This window comes from Phalacrocorax carbo, chromosome 1, assembly GCF_963921805.1.
Source record: "Phalacrocorax carbo chromosome 1, bPhaCar2.1, whole genome shotgun sequence".
Taxonomy (NCBI): Eukaryota; Metazoa; Chordata; class Aves; order Suliformes; family Phalacrocoracidae; genus Phalacrocorax; species Phalacrocorax carbo.
The window spans coordinates 69511720-69531582 of NC_087513.1; the positions used below are offsets into that span (position 1 = coordinate 69511720).

The 19863-nt window shown below is 38.1% G+C and overlaps 1 protein-coding gene across 3 annotated transcripts in view; it reads right to left on the reverse strand.

Annotated features, from left to right (window-relative positions):
• Positions 1-19863, reverse strand: part of MICAL3 (microtubule associated monooxygenase, calponin and LIM domain containing 3) — a 167782-nt gene that overhangs the window by 89000 nt on the left and 58919 nt on the right. For all 3 annotated transcript variants that reach the window (XM_064458735.1, XM_064458725.1, XM_064458716.1), the window contains exons 3-17: positions 16436-16643; positions 14798-14914; positions 14188-14289; positions 13474-13629; positions 12801-12901; positions 11863-12120; positions 11159-11274; positions 9789-9915; positions 9166-9259; positions 7868-8015; positions 6285-6481; positions 5267-5379; positions 4738-4800; positions 3887-4060; positions 2682-2774 (exon numbers count right to left, since the gene is read on the reverse strand). In XM_064458735.1, coding sequence (XP_064314805.1) covers positions 2682-2774; positions 3887-4060; positions 4738-4800; positions 5267-5379; positions 6285-6481; positions 7868-8015; positions 9166-9259; positions 9789-9915; positions 11159-11274; positions 11863-12120; positions 12801-12901; positions 13474-13629; positions 14188-14289; positions 14798-14914; positions 16436-16643 — 2067 coding nt within the window. The remainder of the gene's footprint in view (positions 1-2681; positions 2775-3886; positions 4061-4737; positions 4801-5266; positions 5380-6284; positions 6482-7867; positions 8016-9165; positions 9260-9788; positions 9916-11158; positions 11275-11862; positions 12121-12800; positions 12902-13473; positions 13630-14187; positions 14290-14797; positions 14915-16435; positions 16644-19863) is intronic.

Here is a 19863-nt window from a genome sequence, read left to right on the forward strand (position 1 = left end):
CTCTCCTTAGGAACTGCTTTGCTCCTCTTCAGTAGAAGGTATTTGCTATGTGATATATCCAGTCACTGCAGAAGTTTCTGGTCATAAACTATGACACCTGACCCAAACAAGACAACCCTTTCTCATAGCTTCATGAACAGCTCTTTCCAGTAAACATATATCCTCCCTAAAGAGCTTGTCAGGAGCAATTCTAATCCTTTGCAGTATCTCCAGTAACATGTATTGGTACCCTGCACCAACTCCACTGCTGGTCATGTGTGGCCCAGGAAATAGCCTTGTGGCTAGAGTGCCTAGTGTCACAGTAGAAAGCTGCTTCAGTACCACAGAACACACAGTCTCACAGTTATCAGATTCTGCATACCTAAGCATCCAGAATTAGGAATCTCAGCAGCCAGCTGAAGCAGTGCTTCAGCAACAACTTCCTGAAGGATGGATTTCTGTCCAAGCTTGGCAAAGCTGGTTGCTTGGCTCAGTGGATGGCTTTCTGCCTCAGCTGATATCGGATCAGTCAAGAATAAATGATTCTATATACTCCCACAGATTTTGAATGAAGACAACTCATGTTCTTCATTTCCCCAGGCACATAATAAGGAAGCTTTGGAATAGGGACTGCATCAATTGTTTCTGTGATCCTACTGTATCCTGCAGATTTTGCATCCTTGAGATCCAGTTTTATTCTTATCCGTTTCAACTGACAGATGAAAAGCACTGCAAAATCCAGCATGAAACCTGAGCCCAAGAACCAACCGTCTTCTGTTGACACAGTAAAGCCTATCAAGGAAAGATCACTTCCAGCTGTAATCTTGAAAGAGAAACTATCCACACAAGGCAACCAATGTCAGTGTTGAATAAAACAATGTAAGTCCTCTGAAAGGGCAATTGTTACAGACAGATTTTTTAAATATCTGCCCTACACGCTACCTATATGGAGATGCTATCAATGTTGAGGGAGACCAGAAAGAATTACACACACACATCCCTTTTTTTTTTCTTTTTTTTTTTTTTAAATCATGGAGTGCAAGCAAAAACAAGAACAAAACCAACAACAAACTGCTCTCTGGTGAGGAGAAAATCCATCATAAAATCAGGAAACAAATGTTTGTCTTTTTTTTTTTTTTTTGATAAATTACAAAAGGATGACAACAGGAACTTTTGTGTTTCACCGTAAAGGCTTAATTATAAAGCCTTCATAAAGTTTCAATAGCAGGTTTAAATACAAATCTCAAGGCTACAGGGATGTGATCTTCTCCAAGAGATATAACACAAATCTTCATCCTTCTGAACTGAGATAAACTGGACTGCATTGGTCTCCCATTTTTTGTGGGGTAGCATAAGCAGTGCTCATCAACTGACTTAATATTGTACAGCTACATTATGCTCTTCTGCGCCAGTTCTTTGGGTTCTCCCCCTTTAACTGTGAAGTATTCTTTAAGAAATGAAATTTGCCTTAATTGTGTATGATTGTACCCACCAGAAAGTGCTCATTAGCCTACAAAGAAGTTTTGATGAGACAGAATGTAGACGAAAAAACACTGAGTCAGGAAACCTAAACATACTGTTGACATATTTTTAAGATTCTCTTGACAGTCCTACTGACAAGAATTCCCCTCATTTAGGTCTTCTTTCCTGGAGAAAAATCTTCTAGATCATGGCACTGGTCATGACATGCAGCACTAAGTGTGTTGAATGCCTTGAACATGAAGTTCACCATTAATCTGTAAACATGCAGAAAAGTGAATTTCCAAACTCATGTCATCTTATTCCTCTTGACTCCAAAGTACGCTCTGATTAAACTTCATCCAGAAAGAAGCAGATGTTTCTCGAAATTATGGCCGCCAGAAAAATGTCTCAGCACTTTCAGAAACATGAGGCGGCCATTTGCACAGGGAAACAGTGGAAGTAGAGGAAGCCAATGAGATAAGTATCCCTATCTGCCTGAGAAGATTGTCTGTCACAAGACTTGCTTTTGAAAGTGCACTGCTGAAAAAAAAACACCAGCAATGACAGTGGGCCAACACACGAGAGAAAATTAAATTTTATACCTGATGATTTTTCTCCTGTTGATCCCTATACTGGCCATCTATGAGCAGTAAAACCTAAAATTTACATAATCCACGGTAATACAGGAATATGCAATGCAATGAATGTGAAAAGTTGGCAAGGACAGTTACGTTTGTCACAGAAAAGGAAACCGCAGTAAAGTCTCCTGTAACTGCAGAACACATAAGATTTTACATGTGAATAGCAAAACTGATAACCAACTTTACTATTTATACCACAGAAGAGCTTTAATATCCTAGATGGCGTGACACCTTTAACCTCATTGGTTGTGATAACTGCGCACATATTTTCAAATTTTTTCTAACAGAAAAATCCAGAAATACGCTAGATGATGTCTACACTAAGTTGCATCTGTAAGGAAGGTTCTGCTAAAACATCCATTGAAATCCTGGGAAGATGGAACTAGCATGAGAGGGCAGGGAAAATCTGACTATGTCCTTTTGAAACATTAAACCATGCATCATTACCACAGGCAGATGTTGACTGTATTCATTAAAAGTCAAATTATTTAAAATAATGGACTCTCACAAACTGCTAGAAAAGGACTGGTTTAAAAACAGGACAGTGATAGCTGCTGTCGGGTGCAGGCAATGCATTGTATTCATAATCAGTTTCTTTACCTGTTTCCACTGGGGTATGGGAGCAAGACGGCCCTGCTCTCGTCTGCTGGATGGTTGGTTGTGAACACGTTCTTGATAAGGCAGGACAGGTTGCTGCATGCAGGTTGTAGGGAAAATAGGTTGGGACCAAGGAGGAAAGATAAAATAGTAAAGGAAGCTCAAAGAAACCCAAAGGAATGGGATACAGAATAAGACAGACAAACATTTAAGAAAAAAAAAATAGGGTAGGGGAGAATTCATTTAGCAAGTAAAATATAAAAAGGGAAAAAACATCAAAAAATGGGAAACTACATATGTTTTTGGACCTTCTCTTTATTTTCAATATTCCTTCAAATCAGCCTCATTATTCCAGCCAATATGTAGTGGCTGAGGAAACATTTGATTGGTATAGAGTGGGATAAACATCACTAATTTGCGCTTATGTTATACTACTAACACTGGTGTGAGCTGTGGCATAGACACACTTGACCTAGCTTTTAAAGTAGCTAGGTCAGGTCCCACTCACAATCTGGCCACGGCAGCAGAACTTGCCACAAGCTATGAAGACAGACTACGCAGCAGAGCAAGAACTCAGGCACTTAAAGCATACTGAGCCTTATACTGCTGACACTGCACTGCTAGCAGTAGCTTGAAGTGACTCAGTCTAACTTCAAAGACAACTACCCTGCAGCTGCAGTAGTTCAGATACCATCCTGAATAACCAGCAGTCATCAGGAAGCCTCAATTGGAATTACACAAATATTCCAACTGCAAAGAAAATCCCAGGCACTTATCTGCTGCACTTAAACACACATACAAAACTTAATCACAGTTCGTGAGAACAAACAGATTTAACCTTGTATGAAAAAGTTCAAATCAGAAATTAAATGACAGTTCTTAAACATCAGAAATGGGATGTTTCTGGAAAGCTTTTCAACAGCAACAGTAGTTGTAAAAGAACCCTAATTGCTGGCAATATGTTTTTGAAAGAGATTAAGTAACATAATATGGGCAATAACAGGGTAATAGCCTTTTATTAGGAAGTTCTTCTCTATCCCATACGCCTGAATTTACAATTTTTCTCTTTTGAGTAACCTTCACTCTTCCCTAGGAGAGCCTTTGAAGCAGAAGAGCACCAGTAGCATCCCATCTCCAGGAATGCATGTTATTATTCATTATTTTCCTCCACAATTCCAAAAAAATGGTGTTTATTATCCATCTCCTACCTGTCTTCGTAAGCTTGAGGACTGCACTGGTGCATTCTCCTCAAACTTGGCCAGTAGCTGGGTTGCCATAGACTTTACTTTGTTCTGGTTCCCAATGGCAGCATCAATTCTCCTCTCTGTCAGGGCGCTCACCAGTGTGGGCCTTTCTTCTCTGTAGCTTCGCGGGATGTCCTCCTAACAATCAGCGATATTAAAATTTAACAAGATGCAACAAATCACCTTTTCCACTCTACCCCTTTGCTGTGATAGGTTTCTAACACTGTAGAATACAAATCTATTAGTCTGCCCTTGAAAGCTCACATTTTGATACACTTACCTACCAAAGAGAGCACAGTTGAAACACTCCCACAAATCCACTGACACAAAGCAAAGGCCTATCTTCAAACCTTCACTGACAACTGAAAGCATTCAATTTTAACTTACCTGTACCTATTTGGCACATTTCAGGTGAAGGACTGCCTCATGGGGCATACTAGAAATGTATGCTTTTTGCACTAACCAAGGCTAAAGTTTAAACATGAATGAAAATTCTGACTATACGGCATGACTTTAATAAATGAAAGTCTTATTCTTGGTGTCCTCATCAAATCAAATTCAATTTCAATAAAAATAGCATATGAGGGAACTGTAACATTTCATTTCTTTCATAAGCATCAGTAAAATATTTGCACTAAAACTATGACAAAGTGTAACCTCTGAAGAATAATTAATTTTTATCTTAAAAAAAAAAAAAAAAGAAAAAAAATCTTATGAAAACCCTATCTGGATATAGAATATGAAAGGACTGAAATGGGAACAAGGAACATACCACAGGTTTTCCTCCCTGACACCTTCCTCACTGAAATACTTACATCCTCAGATTGGCTGGTTTTTCTCCTCTTCCCTGCACCATCCAGTTCCTTTTCCTTTTTGTCCTGAAAATGGGAGGAGGAGGAAAAAATAAAGATGGAAGATTTTCATACCTTTCTGGCCTGAGATAAATGCCATCAGTGCACTTAAGTTTTGCAACACAACTGATTAATTCTCTGGGCTCATTCTCCATTTGTTTAAGGGGATTCTTACCTTCAGATTGGACATTCTTCAATACTTTCACCTAATTGGGAACTGAGCAACCCGTTATGTTCCAATACAAAGTATATCCCCAAATACTACCACAAGACTAGGATATTATGAATGAAATGTATCACTAGTTGAGAATACATATTACGGATTTAATTCTACCGTTATAAATATCATGTATTGTCCCATGCCAAGATCTGATGAACTCATGGTCTTTTGTAAACGTGTAGCAGATACACACTTACACATACATTTTTAGTACCACCTACTTGGACAGCAGCCTAACAGACACAAGTGTTATCAAGACTGTGGTATAATTACCTTTGGAGTGCGTTTCCGAGAGATGCTTTGTCCCAGTTTACTGAGAAAAGAGATGGGTGATTTGGTACTGGCAATTAGGGCAGCTTTTTCTTCTGCGTTCAGGTCCAGGCTATCTGTTAGCAAAAACAGGTAGGACAAGGGAATGCCAGAAAATTATTTCTGTGGTGTTATTATTAATTACACAACTGAAGGACTCACTGTTTTGTTTTTTGTGTGGGTTTTTTTTTAAACATAACACAAATTCTCTGTACAAAATGATTGTAATGTCCAGAGTGAATACTTTTCTCAGCTACTCTGCTTTTTTGTTTTGCCAAAATCAATTCTCCTTTCAGAGTTTATAACCACCCAGAACAAACACTGTGTTTGTTTACGCTATCTACTTTCATGTTTGAAGAGCATCACGACGAACAGTATTCTTAAGAAGAGTTCAGAGTTTTGGAAATAATACCTGATACACACTGTATTTCTGAAAGGCATTTAAAACACAACCTTTTTTCCCACCAAAGTGATAGACTTGAATTAAGGTCATCAGTAACAAAGAAACAGCTATAACAACATTATTAATATTTAAAGGTAGGCAATACTGATTTGTATTGGGCAATGACATCATTCAGTTCTAATCAAAGATCTTTCATTCCTCATTGGTCTTCAGTTACTCACCATTCACAGATGGTAAATAGATAAAAAGTTGGCCAGTGTTTTGAAATTACCTACTAAATAACTCCACTAGCAAGGCATCTCACATTAGCCAAGACAGATGAACCCCTAATAATAGCAAGAAAGCAGAAAAGTTATCTAGTATTGCTGAAGTGAGTTTAGAACTTTTGAGGACATTATTTTGAGAACATTGTTTTGTATTAACTCATCTTTTTGCTCCTGATACTCATCAGCACCAATAAGAAGCCAATTTTTGTGATGTAAAGTTAGTGACTAGTATGAGCTTATGCAGAAGCAGCATACATACACATTCATCCTGAAGCTGTCTTTAAATCTGAGAGACCTGCCCCAAGCTCCTTACCACTAGAGGCGATGGTGTCTTTGAACATCTCATAGAACTGTGTGAGGTACATCACCATCGACAGTTTATCTGGCTCTCCAACAGATGCCATTTCCTTTCCAGTCATAATGGGAGATATTCCAAACTCTTTTTCAGCTATGTCAAAAGCCAGCTGGTTATTCTTCTCCACATCATGCTCATCCAAAGAATCAAAGTCTCTGCAAAGGGCAGAAAGACAGCATGAACTGAATCAAGTAGAAACCAATCTTCTGAAAGAAGTTACAGATCCAACTCTTTTTTTTTTTCTTCTCCAAAATCTGTCGAATTTATTTGTCAGCAACCTTTTCTTATTGCAGTCTTGTTGCCGCCTAATTATGGTGAACTTTGGCTCAAACGTTTGGGTTTGGTTGGGTTTTTTTGTTTGCTTTTGTTTGTTTTGGTTTTTTTTTGTTGTTGTTGTTGTTGGGTGGTTTGGATGGTTTTGGTGGTTTAGGGGTTTTTCCCCCATGTATTTTTCACTCCTCCTCCAAACCTAGATTGTTCTTCCTAAAAACTTTATTATCCTCTGACATATATCTTCATTTCCTCCTTTGCTAGAAGACTGTACTCTTTTCCCCTACATAAAATATTTTGTGTGCTTGGAACTAAATTAAGTCTTCACTCTCGTCCCCTTTTTTTTCTTGACTGATCAATGTTTTAGTTCCGCTGTCTTTTTCCAGAACATGTAGAACTATATCAAAACTATATAAAAAGCTATAGCTTGTAGAGAGTTACCTAAACCATTTTAAAAGCTATTTGAACTCTCCACAAGATATATAGCTATTAAACAGAGTAGCTCCGGTTAACTTGAGTACACCAATAAAGAAGTATTTCAGTGCACATGGAAGGGAATAACCAGGTAATTTTTCAGCATGCTTTACATTGGATTACATCTTTAAATACAGCTCTAGCATTTTTTTTTTAATGTCTCTTTGGGAAGTTGAAGCCATTTCAGATTTCAATTAAAGTGCCAGAGTATTTGCTCCTGTTACTTCTTCCAGCCAGTGTTTTCCCATTCTAGAAACGGGGCATTGTTTTATCCAATATATCATGTAAGGTGACACCTCTCTCGTTCATCCAATCAGCATGCTAGTGCACAAACAGTGGCAACATCTCTATTTAGACTATGGGTCACTACTTCTAAAAAGAGCCGCCTAACAGTCTTTTAAAAGAGTTGCTGTTAAACAGGAGATTTATAATGGGCTGTGTAGAGACTTGCTCATAAGAAATTTAACTGAAGCTATGCACTATTCCTGACTAACTTCACAGAGAAAAGAACTGTCAATAAATAATGCTTTCCAGTCAGTCCCAATCTGAAGCTTAATTCTATCAAATCATCCAGAAAGAAAAAGGACAACACATTTATCTTCATATTCATCAAGTTATTATGACCTTCCACTCTGCTGGTGAATCACCATACATTAGCTTCTTTCAAGTTTAATTGAATTCTTTTCAATCCATTTCTCCATAAGTCACAGATGCATTGCCTCAGTCTCCATACTATTAGTTGCAAATATCACCAGTGTTCTGCTCTTCCCAGTTGTTCAAAACAGCCAGTTACTCACATTAAGTCTGGACGGTATCTGTGGATAATGGCACACAAGGCTAGGCCGCTCTTCCATGACATTGTGAGATCTGTCACATTTACACCAGCATATCCATCGGTCTGCCTCTGGCACCAACTGAGCAATTTACTAGAGCGAGCTACAGACTCTGTAAGAAATCACATTTTTAAGTGGATATGTACAACATCTTTCATTAATTCTAAAACCAAAATAATAACCATGAATCAACAAATAAAACCTTCATGTAAACAAGAGTTCCCCCTACAATGAGCAGTACAGGACAGAATTCTTATTTTTTTAAAAAAATATTATCTTATCTATTTTAGATCCAAGAAAGGATTTTTAATTTGCTAAAAAGAAATTATCTAAGTTAGTACTTGCCAGGCTTTTCACCCTAGCCCTTGTAAAAGAGCCCCAGGAATTATAAAACAGCCGCAAAGGCTTGTTTTAAACATGATCAAAAGGATACACAGTAGCACAAATGTGCTCTAAGGCCCAGATATACTATTTCTAATGGAAGAACTACAAATGTACTTCTGCAACTTTTTCTTTTCTCTTGAAAGCTTTCTTTAAAAGCACTGACCTGTTTTGACCTTGCCTTACTGCAAGATCTGACAAGATTACACCCTAAAGGGATGTGGTTGCAGGCCAAAGAACAAATCAAAAGACTACACAGCTATTCAGCAGTGAAGGGGAGGCTTAGCAGTAAAGTGTCATTCTGAAAGTCCCCAAACACTATCTGGACATCCAAAGGCAAGGTGTACGAAAGGAAAAGTTCAACCTACCCCTCAGGGTACAGGACAAGTAGACTGAAAAGCTTATCACACGGCATCTAGCTTTCAGAATAATGCAAGCAAAGTGAGGTTTCATTTAGTTAAGATAAGAGATTAGATTAAGTGAAGGAAAGCATGAACATGAAAGACTGCACAAGAAATACCTTCTGTTATGTTTGTAGGAAGGCTAAGTTTACTGTTAGAGCGAATTCAGGCCAGGCTTCTGCACTCTAAGTAAGGACATTGTTATAGGATAAAGGAGGTGGAAAAATGCTTGCATAAGCAAATATGCTTAGAAATACAACAGCATTATAAAGCAAGGGAAATTAGGCAAACAAAAAAATATTTACATGTCAACTGAAACTTGAAAAATTGGAAAATCAGATCATTGATGAAACAATTGCTGGATACTTTTTCTAAAGCAAAAGAGACCAGTTAAGTAATACTTAAGAGCTTTGCTACTCTATGTCCTGCACTGATCCAGTTCCAGAATACTGAAAGGAACGGAGCAGTAGCCAGGCCTACCATTCCGAGTCAGCTTTGGTGTCCTGGAGTTCACAAAGTTCTCTATTTCCAGGTGAATGTCTTTCAAGTCTCCTGTATTATACAAGTGGCGTACCTAAAATGACACCAAAAAAATTAAAAATTACCAATATGCCATGCAGCCAAGATCCACATAGAATGAGCAGGACAAGAAGGAGCCATCCCAAGGCACAAAAAGGAAGACAAGTACACTTATGTAGCAGAAATCTCTAGTCCCAAGAACCCCAGAACAACAAAGAACAGCTAGTCAGTGCTGAACAGTCTAGCTGACTGCTGCTGCTCAATGGATACCAAATTGCAACGACAGACTGTTATACTAGATTATTACAAAGAAAATGCGCACACACGCATGCACGCACACACACACACACGTATAAATTTCATGTATCATTATGGCAAGCTTAAAATTGTCAAAATCAAAAATTCCTAAACAGGAATTTGTTGAAGTACAAAGGTCTACTCTTGACTGATACATCTGCTTTTCACTGCTTCCATGCTATACTGCTACATCAGGTCACCAACTGTTCCCAAAACATTAGCATTGCTTCACCTAAGGAAAGACAATGCAGATCATAAGCATTCAGAAGCACCATTTGTCCAATTACCTGCTGTGGCCGCAAGAAGTTGACGTTGACATTGGGATACCGGGTGGCGGGATCAATGCTGTAATGGCTGAAGTTTTTACTCACATTCTCAGGGGTGGTCTGAGGAAGTAGCCTATAAATGCTTTCCCTTGGGAAAATAAAATTAAGAACAAGTTTTGGGTTTGGTTTGGTTTTGTTTGTTTGTTTTATGTTTTGTGGGTTGTTCCTTTTTTTTAAAGAGATGCTTCACTACTAATACTGCTACATCAATCCTGGAGAGAGAAACATTCAGATCAGAAATCTAACCACTTCAGACATTGTATAGCTAAATTTCAGTATAAGTGTATTAAAATCTGCAATTTAATACAATTACAGAAATCAAAAGGAGGGAATGAAACAATACATTAAGGGTGACTGAAAGGGTTCCCTGGTACAAGAAAGACATTGAGACACTGGAGCGACTCAAGAAGAAGGCCACCTAGGGAACAGGAGCACTTACCCTGTGAGGAGTGGCCAAGGAAAGTGGGTTTTATCAGCATGCAGAAGAGAAAGCTCGGGGAAGATCTTACTGCCGTCTGCAAATGTCTAATGGAAAGGTGATGGAAGTCTGCCTCCAATTGCAACATTATTACCTTCACTATCTTTTAAATCCAAACAAACGGAACTTCAAATATCCATTGTGCCATTTATACAATTTTTAAAACAATACTAGGGTTCCTGATGGTGAGAAGCTTAAGTTTAAAATAGGTTCCATTAAACCTTGCTTTTTCTTACTCCATCTTTTCATTACCCAAGTTCTGATATCCAAGATATCACCTTGGGTCACCAAAAGATAAGAACTCATTCACATCAAGAACTCAATACTCCAAAGAAACACAAGATGTGGTTTGACTTATATGAAACCAAGTGATCAATTTAGGAGAACATGAAATAAAAGCAGGTCTTAGCTTCCTTCAAAGAAAATCATACATATATTTACAGGATAATAGGGGATGGCAAGAATTTTTGTCTCTGGTACTTTAAAGGAGCCTACATCTTCACCTGCTTTGCTATTGCAAGGCTGGTGACAGTAAGCCAGGCTCACTTTCCCCATGTAATATCACTAAGCACCAAAAAAGGACTCTTCGTCTAATCTGCTTTAAAAGCAGTTTTAAAAACTAGGACCAAGAACAGCTGCAACATTCCTTATTCCTCTGCAAACATACTTCAGTTTATCAGATCCTTAGGAATTTTTTTTTTCGATTGAACTATACCCACAAGCATCCTCTAAAAAGAGTGAGAATCTGTATCTCTCATTCTGTCTATATATTGGTACTAGAAGAGCCTGGAATGAATGATGAGACAATGGAGGATTAGATTAGAACTGAAAGTGTATTCATTTTCTCTATTACCTCTCTGCAAGAACTTCCAAAGGACTAGCTCCGAGTGACCAACTTCGTACCATCCAAGCAGAGTCCATTGCAGCCAAAAATCCCCTGGCTATTCCAGTTCCCATTGGCCAAAATGGCTAATATTACAGTTTATTAAAAAAAGTAGAGAAAGGAAAACCAACAGTTAGGGAAAATTTTAAACAAATATCAAGAATAATATATTCAGATGGTAATCTACTGGGAAATTATAGCTCAGTAATTAGCTTAAAGCTCCACCCCTGCTGGGCTAGAGGAAGCCAGATGTATGGTGAATTGCCCATGAGCTCCCCCAAAGCCAATGTTCCTCTATTTTCAACAACAATTCATAGCCTGGAGTGTCTTAACAGCTACTCTTCAAGACTGTATGTTTTAACCAACTAATTGTTAACAGGCCTATAGTAGGTTCTGTAGAGTCTAATTGTCCCAATAAGAAGCAGATGGAAAAAACATAACTTTAGAAAAAAATCTCTGCACACATTTTCTTAAGCAGGATCATTGCCATCCTAAATATTCTGTTTTCCCAACACTCCTACCCTTCCTTCAATCCTCCCACTTTATTATATAACAAACAGCAGCTTTCCTTACAGTAACTATCCTATAGGCAGTACATATTTAGGTGATGGGTGCAATGGCTTGTGCTTATGCTTCAATTCACTGTTTACACATGATAAGTTTAAAACACAAACCTCTAAGAGACTATCCCCAACCAGTGCCACAAGTAACTGGTGGCCATTCTGCTCTCGCACTAGGGCTGCGTTCTCCGATGCATACATGCACGTGAAGTCAAACATGGCCACATCTGGCTGACCATAGTGATTGATGGCAAAGTCCAGCGATGGCAGCTGCTGATTAGTGGAAAAGTCAGCTGCTTCTCTGGCATAGTTAAGCAGAGCCTCTTGGTCCACATTCTCCCGTGACAGTAATAACTCTGTGTCAGCATAATCCTGCCAAAAAGCGAAAATTAAAAGTGAAACAGCCAAATCCACAAGTTTATCTTAAGACTGGTACACATAATAGTACTAAAACCCTTACAAATCCACTGATACAGGTTTGCCCTATAATTTCTTTCATTCCTATACGTGTTTATGCTTCCAAGAGAAAATCTGCAAATCTTTTACTGCAAACAGTAATCAGTCCTACTAGCATTTCTGACTATGAAAGGGCTAAGGAAAATCTGAGCATTTCTCTTAACATAGTTCAGACAAGAGGCATGAGACCCCAATCTTTATTTATTCATTTGTGGCCAAACTACTTTTAAATCAGCTTCTGTCAGAATTAGATATATTTCCAATACTTTCTTTACTGCCTGTGGTTTCATTCCCATAAAATGAGGGACGCTCAACTAAGCTATCAAAGGTTCTTTAAGCACATTTCATCTTAACATGAAAGAAGCCCCCAAATCTAAAAAAGAATACAAATTTGGAGAGGATAGATCTTATCACAGTCTTCTGATGGCCCAAAACACTTCAGAAGGGCATTAACCACATGCATTTGTGGTCTAAATATACGTGTACAAAAACATTACGTGGTAAAAGAAGAGACTGCTTCCCTTCTTTCAGCATACTGATAACAAATTGTACCAAAATCTTAGTTTACAGAGAGTATAGGAAAAGTAAATACCCACATGCCGTATCACTCCTTTTTCAAGTAAGCTCTGTTTTTTGGCAGTCATGACAAAGTAGTGCGTATCATCTTTGTAGTAGACAATGTTCTCCAAGTCAATACCTTGTGACAGAACAAAAGACATGGTAGTGAAGGAACAAGTTACATGTTACATGTAACGCAAGAGCTCTATCAGAAGAAAGTAAATTGAAACTATGTGGTTAGAAAGCCTTAGAGAGAGAATGCCAAGCAGCTTTCTCCCATGCTTTTGATGACTTTAAAATACGTATCTTCAACAAAACCACAAACAGCACATTTCACCTGCACGTAGCTACTTCTTTTAGAAAATATATTTATTATCACTCTAAGGTTTGCATTCAGATGTGGCATGCAGGAAACGGAACTCAGGATTCAGGCTTTTCCTATTTGGGGCTCAGTTTTCCTGAAATCCTTCAGGGAAATAAGTCCTCCATTTCTGAATAGAAATTACACACATCTGAATGGTACACATCTGCTTTGTACAGCTGTATAGAACAGCTGTAAAAATGGGGAAGTCAAATTTCAAAGAGAGACAGCAATGACTGACTTCCTTGCACAAGATATTCATTTATTGATTAAATATGATACCTGAGTTACAAAGCTGTAATAATAAAGACAAATAGTTTTCACTGGAAATCTGGCAATTGCTGGCAAACCTGTGGCTTCTCTTAGATCCTGGAAGAACTTCTGGTTGAATATGAAGGCCACACCGCTGATCTCTTCTACTTTGGCTTCAGCTGTGGTGTTGCGGTTGATGAAGTTTGCTGTGATAGCAATTGCTAGTTTACCACGGAACTCTTTCCGGCGAAACCCTATGGGAATGATAAAGTAGTAACACTGAAAAATAAAGCATACCTTCAGAAAAGGCTCAGCATGCCATAGACAGGTGCCCTCACTAAATAAAGAGAGAATGGATCCAATAAATTACAAACACGTCCACAGAGAAAGCAACAACTGCTTCATCAGAATAATAAAAGCTCATTTTTAGGGAAAAAGCTCCCCTCTCCTTCCTACCTACTTCTTCTCCAAAGATTGCAACTTGCATCAAAAATATTAAGACAGAATTCTCTACTACACAAATAATATTCAACACTTCAATTCATACTCCCAGAAGTAAGAGCTACAACACCACTAAAGAAAAAATGTAGGAAAAATTACCCAGGTCAAAACACTTAATTCTATTGCTAGAGGATAGGAAGAGGAAAAAGACAACCCTCTTATCTTTGATACAAATGGATTTTTACATGAACATTTAATGTCCCCTTTCACTAGTCAAATGTCTTTCCAGATTTCGATTGGCATGTTACAGGCGATTTTTGTTCTAACTAATTTAAGTTCTATTTGAAAGCGAATTATGGTCACATCATTACCTTCTAAGGTGTTCCTCCTGCCATCCCCTCCAATGATTACTTCAAACTCATACTCAGATACTGGATGGGTTTTTGGGTGGACCAATGCACGCCAACCTATTCCTGTTGATAAACTCCAAGTTAACAACAATATAAAGAGTGCTCATCACAGAACAAATACATAGAAGCACTTCTTACTATCCATAATCCCTTCCTCACATGGTCACTAAAGAAACACTGCAGGACAGCTATATTGTTGACAGGCCTATTGCTGACTTGCACAGCCACTCTGTGTGAATCAGAGGCAGAGACACCTCCAGTGAACTGCCCCTATTACCTTTAAGGATCACTACTTATAGCTTCTCTACTGTCTATTCAATTAATAGGATGCCATAAAACAAGTAAGCCACCATCTCCCACAGTTATCAGAGAACAGGTTTCACAAAGATGCAAAAAGCGTAACACAGATCATTCACTGATATAAATACCTTCAGTGAATGCAAGGAAAGGAGTTGTTTTTAAAAGGTGTCTTCTAAGTGTAATAGGCTTAAATGTTTATGGGCAATTAAAATCTACTGTGTGTCCTACCATAACTTCCCCTTTCCCTACTACCCATTTCAACGCTACTTGCTTTCATTCTCCTGATCCTCCGGAGGGTAAACAAGCCCCTGAAATTCCACATTGACATGGATCTCTATTCCCAAGATCAAGGCAACCTTCAAAAGGATAAGCTGGAGCTGACGGATACCTGCAAAAAAGCAGATGATAAGGAAATTTTTAAAAAAATTAAAAAAAAAAAAAAGAGGAGAGCACAAGTGCCCACACACCTCTGGTTGACAGTACTGATAAACTGATTTAAAGGTCAGCTACTATCTTTTTCCCACTGTGTTCCCAGCACTTCATCGAGGCAGCACTGGTGTGTAATATCAGGGTATGCCAAGAAACTTCTATATAGCTGAAACCGCAGCCCTTTTCAAAGAATGAAAAGGAAATATTTTTATGTTTCAGTCCCCAAATCAGCAACAAGGAAAACAACCAGAACATATACTAGAGGAGAGGGAGGGAAGAGAGCACAAGCAGGACTGTACTTTTGTCACAGATGGCAACTAACCATTTGATCAGCCTAGCTGTAATACTGAACTGCACCTTCATCCTAACACCTTTGGGTTAGTGAGGGCATAGTAAGTTCCTCACCACCTCTTTCCTCTTCAGTTAATATAGGAAGTGGGTATGAAAATGACAGTGTGCAAACTCTATTAATTTGAAGGAAGACACCTTACTGTCATATTTTAGATAGTGAAATGAAAAAATGCACCATCTGAACACTAAATTTCAGCTGTGCTGAGATACAAAAGAAGACAACATGCATGAAGTACTGGAAGAATAAAAATGACAACAAATTGGAAGGGAAAAAACAGTCTGCAAGACAGATAATCTGAAGATCTTCCGTTTTACCATTCATTGCCAAAGAAAAAGAAGACGTCTATGTCTGTGCCTCTTTATACTTCCCACTTATGCCCAGTGGAGAACACAGACTGGTGGGCAAAGCCTGGCTGTGCTGTGTCCAGTAAATTGGGGGGGGGGGGGGGGGGAGAAAAGAAAAACTGAAAAATAATAACTCCTGCTCCACCAGAGTGTTCAGCTTTCAAATAAGACTGATTTCTCAGAATTTGGGAATTATCAAAATTATTCTCAATTTTAATATGTAAGTCTCTATTTAATCAAAGCTTATTCATAGGCTGACAGTATTCTTGAAAATATCTTCTTCACTCTTCCAAAAATTAACAAAGCCAAAACTGTTCTTCCTTTTTCCAGATCAACATTCACAAGAATGTTCAAAAGCATTCAGTAATTTTTCTTTTTATATGCTGCTTGTAATGGTCAATAGAAACAGAATAATGTGGTAGGTGCAGGAATGCAACAGCAAAAATATGAAAATTATCCATCAAAAAGAAAAAAAAATCCCCCAAAACCCCTTGAATCCTAAATGTACTTTTCAGATTAGGAAAAGGATATGCCTTGGAAAGTAATAGGTGTAAAAGACAACAGATATACACTGCATGTGTGATAATCTTGTGGCACAATGAGTTTCTTTCACATCTAAATCTAGCCCAAAATGCACTATGCCAAGGCAATGCTGAATTGTACCATAAGGAACTGAGAGCAGTGGTTGGTGTGGGCTGAATTTTAATGAGTTACCCCCATGCCCTCACCCACCTTTCCCCTATGAAGAAAAAGTATGGCTGTGTCTAGCAGTGGCTGTACTTACTGATATGGTCTATGGATCCTGCACAGAATTTGCCATAAAACTTTTTGGCGCCAAGACCCCTCAAGTCATGTATGGTGAATGGCCACAGATGCAGCACATTATTGCGGGAAAAGGCATCCCTCTTTTCTATGACCACCACCTTGGCTCCAAGGAATGATAGGTCGATAGCTGTACGAAGGCCACAGGGTCCAGCCCCAATTATCAGACACTGCAAAACAACCAGCACAGAGTCACTTTACAGTCCTAAGAGGAAAAAGATATCTTTACACAGTTTCCAAGCATCCCACGGCTCTTAGGAGCAAGTGCTCTTTATCTGCAACATAAGCTGAAATTTAAGATCAGTCTTTCTATTGTTACCTGCCATGCTCTGCCACTGATATGTTAAAGTAGTTACTACAACCTGGAAACAAAGCATATCACAGAGCAGTGAAAAGTCTGAAGCAGGCAAGTCACCTGCCTCTTCTAAACTCTTGTTTTAAAAAGAGATGCCAAGGTGTACTCTCCAAGCTATGTAATCACCTGGAGAACAGCAATATTTCTGAAGGCTTCTCCCCCTCATTCCATCCATGTGCTTTCTTTCTTTAAAAAAAAAAAAGTGATGTAGTGTTTTCATCTCATCTTCCAAAGCCTGACCTGGCCTTTTCTGAGAAAATCTTAAGTAACACCAAAAACACCTCATCATCACTGAGTAGCACAGCAATGGCTAAGGCAGATAAATACAAGAGATGCTAGCGTTTCTATAAACATCATCATTTAGAGTAGCACAGACAGCAGTCAAGTCAGAGCACTCTAACTTATGCACATGCTGGTGCTTCCACCAGTGCAGCAAAGGAAAGTAAATATAACGTAAATATGATCTTTGTGTGACTAGACAATTTTTATCAAAATACATTTTCTCCAACCTAACCTTTGTTACATCAAAGGTCTTTCATCTTCTCATACCTTTTTCCACTCTACTCACAAGCACTATCAGAGGCTAATAAACAACTTCAGAATGTAAAATACTTATATATCTAGTGTTGGAAGTACTTTCAGAGAAACAAATGATCTAGCAAGATCATTTCTTTTAAGATTAAAAAAACAAGATAGTGAGTTGACACTTCTTACCCACAAAAACTGAGGTCCACAAAGAAAGCTAGCATAGTTATGTGCATTCACGAGAATACAGTACGCAGTCCATTTTGTCATATCATTTTTGTACTTTGATTTCTACTGAGTATAAACCAGACCCACAGAATAAAGACCTTGCTACAGTGGTTGACTGCTGCTGGCATGTGAGTATCTTCAAGATCCTTACATACCCTTATGGCTGGACAACAAAGCCCTTTGAGAAACAGTTAAGTATGCTAGAACTTAACCAGAACCCAACCTTCTGATAAACAGCCTATCCCAAAGCAAAGCTCTTTGTTCTTTGGTTGTCCCCATATGCCAATTTTTACACGTTGCCACATTTTCACCAGTTATTCACTGGGGCATAAATTCTGCAAATGGTATGAAACTGTAAAGATAAAGCCTGAATGATGAATAGAACAGTACAATTTACCACAGCGACAACACAACAACTGACATGCGTATTCAAAGGAAGACTTCTGTATAAGATAAGAAGTCACATAAATCTGAGGGCAGAGATCCAAGTCTAGAGGAAAGGGAAGGGAAGAATACCAGCACTGCTTCTTTAGTAGCTTCAGGAATCTGAAGCTATATGGGAGAAAAGGCAAGCCCAACCACTGAGCTATTAAATTCCAAAACAGACTTGTATATTGAACAGGTATCCAACTTGTCATTTGTTAAAAAAGGATAATCAATTATGATCTAATAATTTTTTCCAATTTAATATTGTTTTCTTTGTGGGTAAGTATAACTCTCAAACACCACATAGTCTTTTGCTTTTTAAACTTGTAAGAAAACTAGCTGAGCATATCATACTTGTTCAGGTAATAATTTTACTCATCTGACAACTACAATCTTCAAAGACACTGGATTCAATAAGCAACATGACCATTTTGAGTTGGGTGCCTTATTCGCTGATAACTTTCCCCATATAAAATAGTTATGATGGAGTGCACAACAGCAAAGGAATTGTACTAAAATCAGACTATTCTAACTCAGATCTATGTAATAAAATTATAAATTTATTGCCTGTAATTTTGCCACATAAATGTAAAAGCATTTTTTTTCTCTACAACCTTCCTCCCTGCCTCCAAACAAGAATGTGATGAACAACCTCTAGGTTATGTTTAAGACTCTAGATGTTCTGGATGTAAAATCTATGATACTCAATGAAGTAATTCATGGCAGAAGTTGCCATCTTTTCTCACCATCACAAAAACATTAAATTATGTTGTTATAAAACACAGCAAGTTTCAAGCACAACTAAAACCAGAATTCTGCTCCTTTTTCCACCTCTACCACTTCTTCCAGTTTTAGATCTCTCGTAGAAACCTACCCTCTGATACTCTCACAGGCAGCAGGAACTACATGAGATACCACGTAAAACTGCTCTTCCTTGTCCCCTTTTCCGTCAATGACTCCAAGCAACTCCTGCAACGCTATGCACTAAAGCTGTCTCATCCCTCAGAAACGCTTCTTGCTCAAGATCTTTCAGACAGATTATATTAAAGTTTTCAGTAACAACACCATGGTAATGGAACATTAAATGCAAACTGAAACCCTGTATACTCTGTATAATCAAGGAAGAGAGAGCACCATTTGTAAATATTTTCATCTGAACAACCCATCACGTCCAAGTCTTGCTTTCATGAACGCTGATTATCTGAGTTCTGTTTAACCTGGACGCTGGCCATGTGATGCAGTAACTGCCTAACTGCCGCCCAGTTACAGTCATGGCACTTCACCCTGACCAATTTTTAAATGGGCAAGTAAGAGCTACGCTACAGAGGATGAGAACATAAAAACTAGTATATCTTCAAGTGTATAGAAGCTGAGTTTATGAAAGAAATTACTGACTTGACTTCTAATGACATGGCTAAACCCCTAATCTTTACTTCAATTTCTATTATCCCCACATGCACACTTCAATTTCTGTATTTTTTAATCAGTGGTTTGCAAACTACATTAAACATTAGGAATATAAAACTAAGTGAGATAGGAAACATCAAATGAGATATTATTCAGTTCTCAAAAGGCCTCTACTTTGAATAGTTATGATTATCTCTTAGGAATTACATATAAACATTTAATGGCAGATACTATTAGGATAGCAGCAAGTAATGAACAGAAACATACATGAAAAATATAAAAGACTACATATATTTATCATTTCCTTACATTCAGAATTTCAACAAATTTTATATGTAAAGCCATACAAAAATCATTTATCATCACAGGTACATATTCTTTAAAACATAATAATGAAAAAAAAAATTTAACTACATTTCACTTTCTCTCAGCTACTAATTTCACTACTC